Genomic DNA, 15,657 nt, shown 5'->3' with positions numbered 1-15,657 from the left:
TGATTAGACACACAAGGAATTTGTCTTGGTGCAAATGTTCCCAGTGTACATAAAAGAAAAGATACATTCGTCAAGAGTCAAGAATCATCAGGTCCAACACTTAGTGATAGTCATAGGGTACGGTACAATCAGCAATCAATCATACTAGGAAACAGTCCATATAAATCGTAAAGTTACAAGCAACAAAGTTACAGTCAATACAGTCACAAGTGGGAGGCGATGGGTGATAAGGAGTGATGAGAAGATTAACAGTAATAGTAGTGCACACTTTGTAAATATTTTCACAGCCCTCTTTTTGACTTGTTGCGCTATACAGGTCCTTGATTCAAGGCAGGTTGGTAGTTGTTTTTTCTGCAGTCCTAATTACTCTCTGAAATCTGTGTCTGTCCTGTTGGGTTGCAGAACCAAACCAGACAGTGATGGAGGTGCAGATGACAGACTCCATCATTCCTCCGTAGAACTGGATCAGCAGCTCCTTGGGCAGTTTGAGCTTTCTGAGTTGGTGCAGAAACAACATTCTTTGTTGTGCTTTTTTGATGACATTTTTGATGTTAGGTGTCTATTTTAGGTCATGCGATATAGTAGAACCTAGAAATTTGAAGGTCTCTACTGTTGATACGGTGTTGTCTAGTATTGTAAGAGGTGGTAGTATGGGAGGGTTTCTTCTAAAGTCTACCACCATTTCTACGGTTTTGAGTGTGTTCGGTTCCAGATTGTTCCGGTTATACCTTGAGGCAAGTTGTATAACCTCCTGTCTGTATGTGGATTCGTCGTTGTCTCGAATGAGACCAATCACTGTTGTGTCATCAGCAAATTAGAATTTAGAGCACCTACAACTTCTGGAGGCTATTGCCCTGCTCATTTTGGGGTGTTTTGGTTGTGTGTGTGTGTGTGTGTGTGTGTGTGTATGTGTTGTGCTGAGAAGGCTGCCTGCTATTTCCAAATCACCAATTGCCCATTCTTTTTTAAGGCAAGTTGCCACAATTGTGCAGGATAGAAACCCTGGTAATTGATGTAGCCTCCTTTTCCAGCCAAGAAACTGACTGGAACCGAAGGAACTGAAACAAGGACAGTCACAGGAGTTTGTCAGAGGGATTTAAAAAGAGCCTTTAGCAAACTTTCCTCTAAATCAAGATTTGGTCCTTGGCTAATGAGACAACCCAAGAAAAGAACAAGAAGAAATTTTTTTAAAAAAAATTCCCTACTGGTAGTGAACTAAGGAAGTAAAAGTAAAAATGAATGGATAAGAATTTTGCTATTGTGACTTGTAATACTTGTGGCAGGTTTTGTCTTGCCTACCTGAAAAACATTCTGCCTATATTGTAGCAGATTCAGGTTCATAGTAGTCTTTGAAGAAGATGTCAGAACAGTGCATCACAGTTTCCTTCAGCTGATTTGGGGAGTAGGGGATGAGAATTGAGCCATATAAGGAAAGGAAACCTCAGTAAGGGCTGATAACAGAAACTGACAGCAGAAGTAATAATTTGTAAAGAAGGAAGACAAATGTGCACGAAATTAACAGCCAGAAGCAAGAGGGCAGGGGTGTCAAACTTGCATAGTCACGGCATTGTCAGGTGACGTATCATGACTTCCCCCCCCCCCATCTTCGCTAAACTGGGCGTGGCCCGCGCGTGATGCATCCGGCCCATGGGCCACGAGTTTGACCCCCCTGCTTTAGGGTCTTCCTCTTAACCATTTTCTTCCACCCATTAGGCAGCAGAAAAGTAGACGGACATTGGGCTTCAGTGGCAGATGGAGTCCTTGGTGATCTCTTGGTTGTTTGGCTGCAGATGTTTCGTTTCCCAGCTAGGTAACATCTTCAGTCCATGTCATTTTGAGTTACTTCAGCGCATCACATCTTGAGTGGCAAATTTAGCTATCGGTCAAACCTTCTTCTGGTTTTCAACCAAGAACTTGGAGAGGTGTATTCAAAGAGGCAGGGGTTTTACACTGTTCCAGAAAAGAGCTGTTCTGGTATGTTCTGGAGCACCTTTATAAAAAAAAAAAAACACGCACTTGTGTTTCTGGTGGGTAAACAGCCAGTTCCTCCTCTTCTCCAAAGTTGGCATCCAAACTAACCTCTATTGCAGGGGGCTTCAAACTTGACAGCTTTAAGACTTGTGGACTTCAACTCCCAGAATTCCACCTCCGGTCATGTTAGCTCAGGAATTCTGGGAGTTGAAGTCCACAAGTCTTAAAGCTGTCACGTTTGAAGCCCCTTGCTCTATTGGGTGGTGAGCGTCTTTGAAAGCTATGCAGGATGGGCTTCGGTAATTTGAAACATGCCCCAGCATGTAACCTTCATTGTTTAATGCTTGTTTGTTCAAAGTTTGTAATGTTTATAGCCGCGTGGACTTCAACAGATATGTTGAAGAAGCTAATAGGTTTAGTACAATGTTTCCTAACCCTGCTAAATTTAAGATATGTGGACTTCAACTCCCAGAATTCCCCAGCCAGCCATGCTGGCTGGGGGATTCTGGGAGCTGAAGTCCACATATCTTAAAGTTGCTATAGTTTGGAAACACTGATTTTATCGAACTCTGAAAGTAAAAGAGGATACATATTGGAGGCTGAGAGACACAAAGGAAGAGTATGCGAGATAGCCCGGAATTCTCCAGTTGCCATAAAAATGCAAGTATGACTGCAACTTCTCGTGGATTTGTAGAATTTGATGAAAAACACAGTGCAAAATCACCTATTTTGGACCCCCCACCTTTTGTTTTACTAAGAAAGCACATCAAAGCCAAAGCCATCACGTAGTTTCATTTTCCCCAGGCTAGCTCTGCAGATTGCTTATTGGTGCCTTCCCCATCCTACCCACCCCTTTGCATACAAAGAAGGCAACAGCTCAGCTTTTTAAATTGCCTTGCCAGATAGTTTATTTTTCTCCCTTATTGAATATCATAGACTGAGGTTTCTCTGTGTGTACACACACACGCACACACACACTGTGTGTGTGTGTGTGTGTGTGTGTGTGTGTATGGTATTCAGCTTTGTTCGGGTATTTTCCCACGTCATTATAGTTGTGCTTTTAAAGTTGTAGCAATGTTTCGGCAGAATCTCATCTGCCATCATCAGGCTTCTGTATTGTGTTCGTCTGTGAGTCAGACTTTCACAGTCGTTTCAATTTTAAATTTGGGGCTAGCCTACTGCTGTGCCAGAATGGCTTTTTCTTCATCCTGATTGGTTGGGAGTCTTGGTTTGCATTTATTGGTCTTGGAGTTTGCTGTATTCTGCTTGATTGGTGTTTCTAATATCTTCTGTCTGTTTTGTGGCTTTTTTGTGTTTTGATTGGCTGGCAACATTGTGTTTCCTGTATTGGAGGCTTTTAGTGCAGCTTGGCTCAGAGTAAATGGACGGCTATCATTTATTACGAAGGTAGGTTTCATCTGGGTGCCTGGTTGGGGTGTGTTTGAGCTGGAGGTATCGGGGGGATCTGTTTGTGCCCAGGTGTTTGCCTGGCTTGTGGTGTGGAGATTTTTTTGTTTGAGAGTGCAGGCTTCCAGATAATTGACAGTCTGGTGGAGTCATCTCTTCTATTCATGCTTTCAGGTCTTTTTTCAATCTCTATGGCTTCTCTGATAATATACATACATACATACATACATACATACACACACACACACATGTTTTCTTAAGTTTTCGTGTGTATTTATATGTATAGTATTCAGCTTTGTCCGGTATTTTCCCACTGTACAGAAGCCTGATGATGGCAGATGAGATTCTGCCAAACGTTGCTACAACTTTAAAAGCACAACTATAACGACGTGGGAAAATACCCGGACAAAGCTGAATACCATACATACATACATACATACATACATACATACATACATATGTGGTAGCTGTAATGTTGCTTTAATGTTCACATGTACTGTTTTGCATTAAGTAGAATAGTGGTTCTCAACCTTTTCTTCGCCACAGAATTCTTTTATATACCTTTTATGACCATGCACCACCAAGACTCAAGATTTAAATCATAACATCTTTTCAATCCTTCGTAAACCCCCTGTGGTGGGTCCGCAAACTATAGAACATAGAACTTAAAATAACAGGGTTGAAAAAGGACCTTGGAGGTCTTCTAGTCCAGTCTCCTGCTCAAGTCTTCTTGAAAACCTCCAGTGATGGAGCACCCACAACTCCCAAGGTAGTGCTAAGTTGCATCCACAGAGGGATATAGCATCAAGATCATGTGAAATGTGAGTGCCGCTTTATACTGCCCTGGTAAGAGCACACTTGGAAAGACTGCCTCCAATTTGGCCATACAACACAAAAAAGACGTTTGAGAGTCAGATTATAGAAAGATTGCAGAGAAGAGCAACAAAGATGATCAGAGGTCTGGAGTTAAATCTTGTGATGAACAACTGAGGGAGCTAGCTATATCTAGTTTAATGAAGGGAAGGACTTGGGGTGACACGACAGTAGTCATTCTATATTTGAGAATCTGTCACAGAGAAGAGCCAGAATCTTGTCACCTCAGCAGTGAACAATCCTGAATAGTACTTGAACCTCACATGGTGCCTACTGGGACTTTGTGTATAAATGGGGCATAGTATCCTCCCCTCATTGTGACTGCGAGGGTCCCACATCACACTGTAGATTGCATCATGACCAGCTGAAGGCTGAGGGCACATACTGGTTCAGTATCTGATTTTTTAAAATATAAACAATGCTGTGCTTCAATGGTTAGGTGGCCTAGACATTGGTATTTAAACACAGATCTTTTTTAACATTTATATTTTATTGCGTTCTACTAATCTAGATGAAATGTTTAGATAGATTGGGGGGGAGAGGGTCCACAGCTCATCTGGTTTTTAGTGAATCTCCATCTGGATCTCCCTCCAAATATCTCCCTTTAGCAAATAATTTTTCCAGGTCTGTTTTGAACCTACACTAAAGCTTCAGCAGCATACAACTAATTGTTTTTTTTTTTATAGTTTTCTTGCTGTGAGCTGCCCAGAGTTGTTTTAAGATGGGCAGCCATGCACCATGTAAACAAAGTAAAGTAAACAAAAAATAATTCAATTTAGGTCCATCAGTCACCATTACCCTTTACTAAAACAATTGCAGTTTTTCAATAACCACCATTACCTAGATCCGCCTTAGGTTTTGAAAGCCATTGTACCTCATCCATCAAAATGTCCCCACTTCAAACCAGATTCGCTTTGGGTGACGTTAAGATTCTGCCCCAATGCCAGTCTCTCAGCTCCACCATCGATGAAGTGTTTTCTTAAAAGAAACTGAAATAATTCCTAATCTCAGCTTCTTTTATCAGTTGCCTGACACGAACAGTTTATTTGGGAGTCTGCATGGACAGTCAGCAGAAGCCACAGGTGAATGCAGGCTGTCACAGCAATTTTGGAATGTACTGAGGTGGCAAGCGATGCCAGCAACAACAAAAAGGCTCAGTTGGATATGTTTGAAATAATAATAATAATGATAATGAAAAGAATAGCAGCTTCTTAGTGAAAATGGTGAAATGCTAACAAGATGATCAAGAGAAAAATGAGGGTTGAGACCAATAGAAATGGGGTCAAAAAATTAATTTAAATTTCCAAGATTGGATGAATTCCACCCCAGGGTAATGTGTGAACTAGTTGGCCTGACTAAATCTTTATATCTCTGAGAAGTCCTGGAGAACCGGTGAAGTGCTAGATGACTGGTGAAAAGCAAATGTTGTCCCTGCTCTTGGAAAAAGGACCTTCCACAAACCAGTCAATCTGAGCCCAAAACTTGGTACTGGTGGGAAGAGCGTTTTTGTTTTTATGTCTGTTTATATTGATTCTTCTGCGCCTCCTAGGATCATTATATGAGTGAGGCAGGCATATAAGTTCTATAAATGGATGGGTGGATGGATAGATGGGTGGGTGAGTAGATGTATGTATGTATGTATGTATGTATGTATGCATGCATGCATGTATAAATGATGGATAGGTGGGTGGGTGGATGGGGTGGATGGATGGATGATGGATGGGTGATTGGATGGATGGATAGATAGTTGAGAGGAATTAGAATAGTTCTGGAGTAGGAGAAGGAGAAGGAAGAAGTAAAACAGGTTGCAGGAGTTGGGAATGTTTAACCTTGAAAAATGAAGATTGGGAGGAAAATATATAATAGTCTTTGAAATATAATACAGGTAATCCTCAATTTGCAACAGTGACCGTTCAAAGTTACAACGGCACTGAAAAACAGTGGCTTATGACCGTTTTTCACACTTACGACCATTGCAGCACTCCATGGTGACATGATCAAAATTCAGATGCTTGGCAACTGACTCATACTTAGGACGGTTACAGTTGTCCCCTTTTGCCACCATCTAGCAAAGTCAGTGGGGGAAACCAGATACACCTAAGAACTGTGTTACTAACTTAAACAACTGTAGGGATTCACTTAACCAATGTGGCAAGAAAGGTCGTAAAATTGGGGCAAAACTCACTTAACAATTGTTTTGCTTAGCAACAGAAATTTGGGGCTCAATTGTGGTTGTATGTTGAGGACTACCTGTATAATAGTATCTGAAAGGATAAAGGATAAAGAAGAAAGGGAAGACCTCCATTGTTATGGAAAGGAGGACCCCAAAAGAATAGATTTAAGCTACTGGAAGGGAGATTTTTTAGAAAAAAAAGTTCCTACAATAAGAGCAGTTCAATAGCGAAACCAACAATCAAGACGTCTCCTTCATTGGGTTAGCTCTAGAAAAGGGTGGACAGTCTAGGATTCCTGCACAGAGGAGGAGGTTAGTCTCTATGTCCTATAGAACCTCTTTGTTACTTTGGGAATGAAGCTGTATTACCTTCATAACACCCAAGTAAGGATCAGCTCGGCTAAAACTGTGCAATTTGCCAACGCCTGTTCCATGAACCCTGTGAATAAGCCACGGAGCTCAAATCTGAAAGTGTTTCTTCATCCATGCTAATCTGTCCATTCAAATCTTTGAACGTGTGATTGCCTCACAACTCTGCTGGTTTAGAATTTGGGGACTCAGCCAGGGCCAACTGGAAGACTGAAGTGACAGACGCAGGAAAGAGAATGAGTAATCGGCCAGTGGAAATAGAATTTAGCCAATTGCATGTAGTTTGCTGCTTCTAAACTATTTATGGTATGAGAGTAAGAACAAAAGAGAATAAATATTTTATTTGATGGGGTTTTTTAATACTATCTTTCTTCTTAGAAATTCATACACAGCCCTCTGCCTCCTGCCTCCTGTTAAAAACATTTTCTGCCTATTAAGTGAGATTACAGTAGGTACATATGACAAACACACAAAGTCACTCACCAAACTTTCTGTTCTATTAAATGTTTGAAAATGTAGATTTTTTTCAGTCCAGGTCCAGCAAAGACTTTTGCTCCTATCTGAATTAAATATGACTGCTGATGTCTATGGAGAGTTTCAATCATCCAGCTCATGGTTGTCCCAAAAGTGTTTTTTTTCCAAAAGGCAAGTGGACTTCCTTGTTTTTTGTTTTTTTAAACATTTCACTTTGAAAACTTTTTTTTAAACGTTTGTTTTTCATCCAAGAAGCTTCTTCAGTTCTAAAGAACTGAACTGAAGAAGCTTCTTGGATGAGAACAAAACTTTTCAAAGAAAAAACTCCAGAAAGTCCAGTTGCCTTTTGGAAGAAAAAAAAAAAAGTACCTCTGACTGCTGACATTCCTGTTGGTGGAGCGCTGTCCATAAGCAGATAGCTTCGGGGCTAAGAGATTAGATCAGGGGGGTCCAACCTTGGCAACTTTAAGACTTGTGGACTTCAACTCCCAGAATTCCTCAGCCAGCAAAGCTGGCTGAGGAATTCTGGGAGTTGAAGTCCACAAGTCTTAAAGTTGCCAAGGTTGGACACCCCTGGATTAGATCCTTTCCTCCGTCTTGGTAATGGCTGCATAATGGCATTAAAAGCAGAGCTGCAATCTGCACAGTATCCTTGGAACCTACGACTGCAGTCAGACAACAAATAATTATGGGTGCTTTTAAGTGAGGCGCCTTTCCCCTGGTATTCTTCCCCACTCATGGATTATGCTGTGGGAATGTTCTTAACAATCATCACACATTTTTCCATTCCTTTTTTGTTTCTATAAAATTGGCTATGAAAGAAAAGTGTGTTGAAACTGATTGTTCTGGGGAAGGAATTTGGAGGGTAGGGGGTGCAGCTCTGGCTGCCTGGTCTTTGAAGTAAGCATGTCAGTTGTTCCAACAGCAAAACCATTGCAAATTGCAGGTAGTCCCCAACTTATGACCTCAACCAAGGCCAGAATTTCTGTTGCTAATCAGATCTGGCACATTTAATTTTACAGTCTTTTTTGCATGGTTGTTTAGTGAATTAGTGCAGTTGTTAAATGAGTCTCATGGTCATTAAGTGAATCCACTCCCCCCCCTCTTTGACTTCGCTCGTCAGAAGCTGACTGGGAAGGTCATAGATGGCCATCACATGACTTCGGGATGCTGCAACTGTCATAAATACAAGCTGGTTGCCAAACCCCTGAATTTTTATCACTGACCATGGGGATGCTGCAACGGTTATAAGTTGAAAAACTTACATTGTAACTTTGAATGGTCACTAAATGGATGGTTGTAAATCGAGGGCTACCTATATGATTATCTGAAGGATCATATAATGGTGTTCTAATAAATGCAACGGGCTGTAGTCATTTGCCTTGGCAGTCCTGCAGCATTAATTCTGGTGGAATTGCCTGGAAGGAGACCCAGGTTTTCCACGTCCTGGGAGGCAAAGTATGGCCATGAGGATGCTGAAACTGTTGTAAATGTGAGAACCAGTTATAAGTCACTTTTTTTCCAGTTCTGTATTAATTTTGAATGGTCACTAAATGGATGGTTGTAAATCGAGGGCTACCTATATGATTATCTGAAGGATCATATAATGGTGTTCTAATAAATGCAACGGGCTATAGTCATTTGCCTTGGCAGTCCTGCAGCATTAATTCTGGTGGAATTGCCTGGAAGGAGACCCAGGTTTTCCACGTCCTGGGAGGCAAAGTATGGCCATGAGGATGCTGAAACTGTTGTAAATGTGAGAACCAATTATAAAGTCACTTTTTTTCCAGTTCTGTATTAATTTTGAATGGTCACTAAATGAATGGTTGTAAATTGAGGACTACCTGAATATGTTTCTCTAGAGTACAGATTTGGACAGACTTCTGTGCAGTTTTGATCACGTGACCATGAGGATGTTGCAAAAGTCGTCAGTGCAAGGACCAGTTGTAAGTGCAAGGACTGGTCATAAGTCATCTTTTTCAATGGTTATTCTACAAAGAAATTATATATGTGTGTGTGTAGATCGAGAGAGAGGGAGAGACAGAGACAGAGACAGAGACCTTGAGTTACAACCATGTCTTTAGTGGCTTTGAACAGTCACTAAATGAATGGTTGTAAGTCAAGGACTACCTATATATGTTTCTCTGTACAGTCAGCAATTCAACACAACAAATTCATTCCTACAGCAAGAACTTTACAGTATTTTTGAGGCTAGGTTCATCTCTTTGCCAATACATTTTCCTCTGTTTCCCCTCTTCCAGGGAAATACAACTCCTACGGCGGTTGCGGCACAAAAATGTGATCCAGCTAGTTGATGTGTTGTACAATGAAGAGAAGCAAAAAATATATCCTTTCTTTGGGCTCCCCTCTTGAATTCTTCCTATGAAGATCTGGATTCCCTGGTTTTTTGTCTTCCTTATTTCCACATGTCCCTCTCTGGTTTCTAATGATGTTCCATCTTTCCACAGTCAGATGCCTTCTACACAGGACAGGCGTCCATCACTCAGTATTGTTTATGAGCGATGGCAGGGATTCTCTCTGCTGTCTAAGATCCGCTTTTCAGCAGATTTCCAGAGCCAAGTCTCAACCTTCTGCATGCAAAGCAGATGGTGGACCATCTTCAAATCTGAAAGACATAGCAGAGTCCTTCTAAGGCAGGGGTGTCAAACTCATGTCATCATGGTGGCGTCACATGACGTATCTATACTTATTTCCCCTTCGCTAAACAGGGCGTGGGCGTGGCCAGCGCATGATGCCTCCGGCCTGTGGGCCGGGTGTTTGACAGCCCTGCTCGAAGGCCATGTTTCCCAATCTCGGCAACTTTGTGTGGACTTCAACTCCACAGTGGAAATAACTTCTGGTTTCAGAGAAACTAGAGAAAAATGCAGCCACATGACTGCAGGATCCTGCGAACAGCTGCAAATGTGGCCAATACGACGGTAATAAATTATAATTTTAAAAAATTCATTTTCCTACCCGTCCTCACATTTGCAACCAAATTTCGTGTGACTGACAGCAGAAGCCTTCCATGTTAACAAAAAAGGGGGGGTTCTAATCTAATTAAAGTCATGGAGCTCAGTTTCTTAACTTGTCGTTGGCATGGGTCTCCGACAATTCGCCAAGGCCAACTCACCATCGCCCACTCACTGTGGCCAACTTGTCACAGCTAACTTTCTGTGGACAATTCGACACGGCTAACACACTGCGGACCAACTCAACGTAGGACAATTTGCCATGGGACAAGAGTTATACTCTAATATTGAAGAAATAGTGGAATAGAATCATTAAAAAAGGATGCCAAAGGAGGGACAATGTGAAAGGGGAATGACAAAAATTAAAATTATTTAAAAATTATTTTAAGTAATGACATTGAATTGTTGAATTGTCCCACAGCAAGTGGCCTCATGACAAGTTGCCCATATTGAGTTGTCCTGCAGTGAGTTGACTGTTGGAAGTTGGCGGTGGTGAATTGGCCATGGCAAGCTGGCCGTGGCGAGTTGTCCCATTCCACTGTGCTGTGAAGAAGATCAGCTCATGGAGAAGCAGCTTGTTAAGCAAAATCCCCATCCTGTGAGGGTCAAATAAAGGGAAAATAAGAGGTCAGGCCTGGAGCACTGTACGAAATAAGAGATAGTGACCAGTTGGTCTTTGTGGCATCTCTGTCTCTGTTGTATCTTCACTTAGCAGCCATTTCACCTGACTGCCAAATCGTTGGAATGGAACACGATCGCTAAATGAATTAAGAAGGTATAACCTTTAATTCGCTGATAGCATTATAATTATAAATTATAATTAAAGGCGGTCCTCAATTTACGGCCACAATTGAGCTCCAGGTTTCTATTGCTAAGTTGTTAAGTGGGTTTTGCCCCATTTTACAACCTTTCTTACCCCAGTGGTTAAGTGAATCACTGCAGTGGTTTAAACAGTAACCCAGTTGTTAGGTGAATCTGGCTTCCCCATTGACTTTGCCTGTCAGAAGGTCTCAAAAAGTGATCGCATGACACCACACGCATCATAAATATGAACCAGTTGCCAAGCATCCAAATTTTGATCATGTGACCGTGGGGATGCTGCAGCAGTCATTAAATGTGAAAAAAAAACGGTCATAAATCAATTTGTAACATTGTAACATTGGTCACTAAACAAACAGTGGTAAGTCGAGGACTTACCTGCATAATGTTAAGCCTTAGCACTGTTTATCTTGGTTTCCTCTAACCAGCCACCTTCCACTATATTAGGATTAGAGTTCCCATACATGCTTCTTCTTCGACAAGTCTTTTTTTTTTTTGCAATCTTTACATATTTTCAAGATTAGTTCCCTTCCTTTGGCCTGGGCTATTTGGAGAGAGCGCCCATGATTCATTTACAAAGTCAAGTACTTCCTTTGCATTCAGAAAGTCTCTTGTGTCAATCACAACAACTCCAGTTAAAAATGGATCCACAGGGAGGTGTTGGGACAGATTGTTCTCCTGCATCTGAGCCGAGGTCGGTTTAGCGTAGACTTAGATGCTTGGGAGGCAAGTTTCTCTATTAAGTCTCCTCCCAGGAACTTCCTTAGCACTGTTTCTCACGTATATGGTGATGGAGTATTGTGTTTGTGGCATGCAAGAGATGTTGGACAGCGTTCCTGACAAAAAGTTTCCAGTCTTTCAAGCACATGGGTAAGTAGCACACACGCTTCCCAGTTCACGTCACTCCGAAGTCCCATTGGCTGAGGAAGCCTCACCATGGAAATGGGGACACTGGACTGGGTGGTTCAGGCTCATCCCTGATCACCATGAGAAGGGGAACTTAACTATTAGCATGCAGTTTGGTGGGGGGGATTTGCCCTTGTTGAAGTGAAGGAAAAATCCACACGCTTCCCACGCAGTCTTGGGTTCAAGCATTGGATGGATCTAAACCAGTTTAGTTTCCAGGCCATCCTGCTTCAGCGATGGTTGCATCAGATGCTTTGAGATTATTTTATGGATGTATTTGTATCCTCCTCATCCTGTTTTTATACAATATATATATATATAAAACTTAAGATTGTGGATATATCTAACATACCTCCTCATCCTGTTTTCATGCCCACAACAACAGTCCCTGGTGAGGTAGGTCACCCAGTTGGTTTCATGCCTCAGGTGGGAGAGAGAGAGTCTCCTGGAGATTGGCTCAAAGTCACCCAGCTGGCTTTCATGCCTCAGGTGGGACTAGAATTTCCAGTCTCCTGGTGATTGGCTCAGAGTCACCCAGTTGGTTTTCATGCCTCAGGTGGGACTAGAATTTCCAGTCTCCTGGTGATTGGCTCAAAGTCACCCAGCTGGTTTTCATGCCTCAGGTGGGACTAGAATTTCCAGTCTCCTGGTGATTGGCTCAAAGTCACCCAGCTGGCTTTCATGCCTCAGGTGGGACTAGAATTTCCAGTCTCCTGGTGATTGGCTCAAAGTCACCCAGCTGGCTTTCATGCCTCAGGTGGGACTAGAATTTCCAGTCTCCTGGTGATTGGCTCAAAGTCACCCAGCTGGCTTTCATGCCTCAGGTGGGACTAGAATTTCCAGTCTCCTGGTGATTGGCTCAAAGTCACCCAGCTGGCTTTCATGCCTCAGGTGGGACTAGAATTTCCAGTCTCCTGGTGATTGGCTCAAAGTCACCCAGCTGGCTTTCATGCCTCAGGTGGGACTAGAATTTCCAGTCTCCTGGTGATTGGCTCAAAGTCACCCAGCTGGCTTTCATGCCTCAGGTGGGACTAGAATTTCCAGTCTCCTGGTGATTGGCTCAAAGTCACCCAGCTGGTTTCATGCCTCAGGTGGGACTAGAATTTCCAGTCTCCTGGTGATTGGCTCAAAGTCACCCAGCTGGCTTTCATGCCTCAGGTGGGACTAGAATTTCCAGTCTCCTGGTGATTGGCTCAAAGTCACCCAGCTGGTTTTCATGCCTCAGGTGGGACTAGAATTTCCAGTCTCCTGGTGATTGGCTCAAAGTCACCCAGTTGGTTTTCATAGCTAAAGCGGGACTAGAACGCATTGTCTCCTGGTGATTGGCCCGAAATCAGCTAGCTTGTTGCTAAGGCAGGATTGAACTGATGGTCTCCCACCTTCTAGCCTTCTGCCTTAATCACTATACCAAACTGACAGCTCATGACATAATGCAAGCATCGTTCTATAAATTCTCAGTAACTGTTCTGTTTCACAGTTCCTGATATGCACAAACATTGTAAGATTCCTGGTCAGAATCAGACTCTGAATCACGGTTGATAATCCTAACTGCTTAATAACATAGCTATTGCACTGTGCTTGTTCTTCAGATTTTTTTCCACCTCATTTCCCCTCTGCCTCCTCCTCATACCTCATGCAGGTACTTTTGCCAACTTATAGATGGTTTGGAATACCTGCACAGCCAGGGCATCGTACACAAAGATATCAAACCGGGAAATCTCCTGCTAACAACCAACGGGACTCTAAAGATATCAGATCTAGGTGTGGCAGAGGTATGCTTTTGAACTTCCATGTCGAATGTCAATTGCTATAGCTATCGAATCAGATGCTTTAAGATGGGGTTGGGCAAATTTATGGCGGACAAGACTATCTTTGGCTACTGGTTATCCAAGTTAAAATGCTTCCTCTAGGATCATAACACTCTGAATTACTAGGGAGCCATAGCAGGAACAGGTAATATCAATAGCACTTAAGACTTATATACCGCTTCACGGTGCTTTACACAGCCCTCTCTAAGCGGTATACAGAGTCAGCCTATGGCCCCCAACAATCTGGGTCCTCATTTTATCCACCTCAGAAGGATGGAAGGCTGAATCAACCTTGAGCCAGTCAGGATTGAACTCTTGGAGTGAGCACTGATTTAAACTGCGGTTACTGCATTCTAACCACTGCACCAGCCATGCAGAATGCATGTGGGTTTCCTGGAAGTATCTCATTGGGTCTTTTGGACGACGCAGCTCTAACTGGAAGGGTCATTGGATTTCACGCAGGTTCAGAGCATGTTAGCTGCAACTTGACTGCAGTATCCACTGAAAAGATTAAGTTTACCACCAATATTTAAAATGGGAAGTCAGTTGTTAAAGTGCAGTACTGCAGGCTAACTCTGTTCACTGCCAGGAGTTCAATTCTGACCGGCTCAAGGTTGCCTCAGCCTTCCATCCTTCTGAGGTCAGTAAAATAAGGACCCAGATTGTTGGGGGCAATAGGCTGACTCTGTAAACTGCCTATAGAATGCTGTAAAGCACTATGAAGCGGTATATAAATCTTAAGAGCTATTGCTATATGTTACATTGCTATTTGTTATATGCCAGAGTTTTTCAACCATTCCAGCTTTACGGATCGGCGTGGGGGCGGGGAGGGAGGGGATGGTTCCGCATGAACGGCATGTGTGCATACTCCCCACTGGTGCAAATGGAGCGTGCATGCATGAACACGCCTGCTCATGCAAGGGGAAATGCGCTTGACCGCTGCTTTGGGTGGCCTGGTTTTGAACAGTTCACAGCCCAGTAGTGGGCCATGGCCTGGGGGTTGGGGACATCGGCTACAGGCTATATTGCTATTTCCCCCTCTGAGGCAGGAGATGAGACCTAACCTTAAATTCAGGGTCTTTTTTTTCTTTTCTTTTCGTTAAAGTCAGTATTTGCCTAGAATAGTTGCTTTAGAACTCTTAAGATAACCCACAGCTACGGGCCTTCATCCGACTGTTGGCTGACTCAGATTGCTTGTCCCTTGGTTGGACACCTTTTATACCATACTTTTTTTTCCCTCTCTGAATGTTTACAGCAGGGTTTTTCAACCTTAGCAAGATGAGTGGACTTCAACTCCCAGAATTCCCCAGCCAGCCAGATAGGTGCAAGCTGGGGAATTGCAGTATATCTGAAAACTAAAAATTACAGAACAAAGTTGACAATGTTCATTGTTAAACTTCTGAAGCTTTTCAGTTGACAGCTGTCTTCAGTCATCAAGCAGTTTGTATTGAAAGCCAGAACCCAGGAAATTTGGGCAAACCAAGGCAGATCCCTTTTTCTCAGGTCATAGTGATACATTAGGTGGTGATGGCTTTCAAGTATTTACAACTTAATTCTTTCTCTGAAGTATTTTTTTTTAACTGAGTAAGGCAGAAACTCCCAGTCTACACCATGGAGACTGGGATAGTTAGTGGGGCTGCATGGGGCCCTCAGAACCCCCTAGATCAGAAGTGTCAAATCTTAGCAACCTTAAGACCTGTGGACTTCAACTCCCAGAATTCCTCAGCCTTCCCTAAATAGAACAACGGAACCACAGTAGTCAATTGCAAAACACTAGCTTGCGATTTCCCACTGATTTTTAGTAACAAATAACATGTGTTTATTCCTGGGTTAGGTTTACTGCCCTTAAAATGCTAAATCTCCCCTTTAATGTTTCTTTTTAAAA

General features: G+C 42.6%; 1 protein-coding gene across 8 annotated transcripts in view; it reads left to right on the top strand.

The window, feature by feature from the left end:
- Positions 1-15,657, top strand: part of STK11 (serine/threonine kinase 11) — a 110,842-nt gene that overhangs the window by 32,318 nt on the left and 62,867 nt on the right. For all 8 annotated transcript variants that reach the window (XM_087952722.1, XM_087952721.1, XM_087952720.1 and 5 more), the window contains exons 3-5: positions 9,529-9,612; positions 11,839-11,928; positions 13,604-13,736. In XM_087952722.1, the coding sequence (XP_087808848.1) occupies positions 9,529-9,612; positions 11,839-11,928; positions 13,604-13,736 (307 nt within the window). The remainder of the gene's footprint in view (positions 1-9,528; positions 9,613-11,838; positions 11,929-13,603; positions 13,737-15,657) is intronic.

The sequence above is a fragment of the Notechis scutatus genome, chromosome 1 (assembly GCF_049901735.1).
Source record: "Notechis scutatus isolate UNSWTSFEM ecotype Mainland chromosome 1, rNotScu1.2, whole genome shotgun sequence".
Taxonomy (NCBI): Eukaryota; Metazoa; Chordata; class Lepidosauria; order Squamata; family Elapidae; genus Notechis; species Notechis scutatus.
The sequence above is the reverse complement of the archived record's forward strand: the minus strand, read 5'-3'. Positions and strand labels throughout refer to the sequence as shown.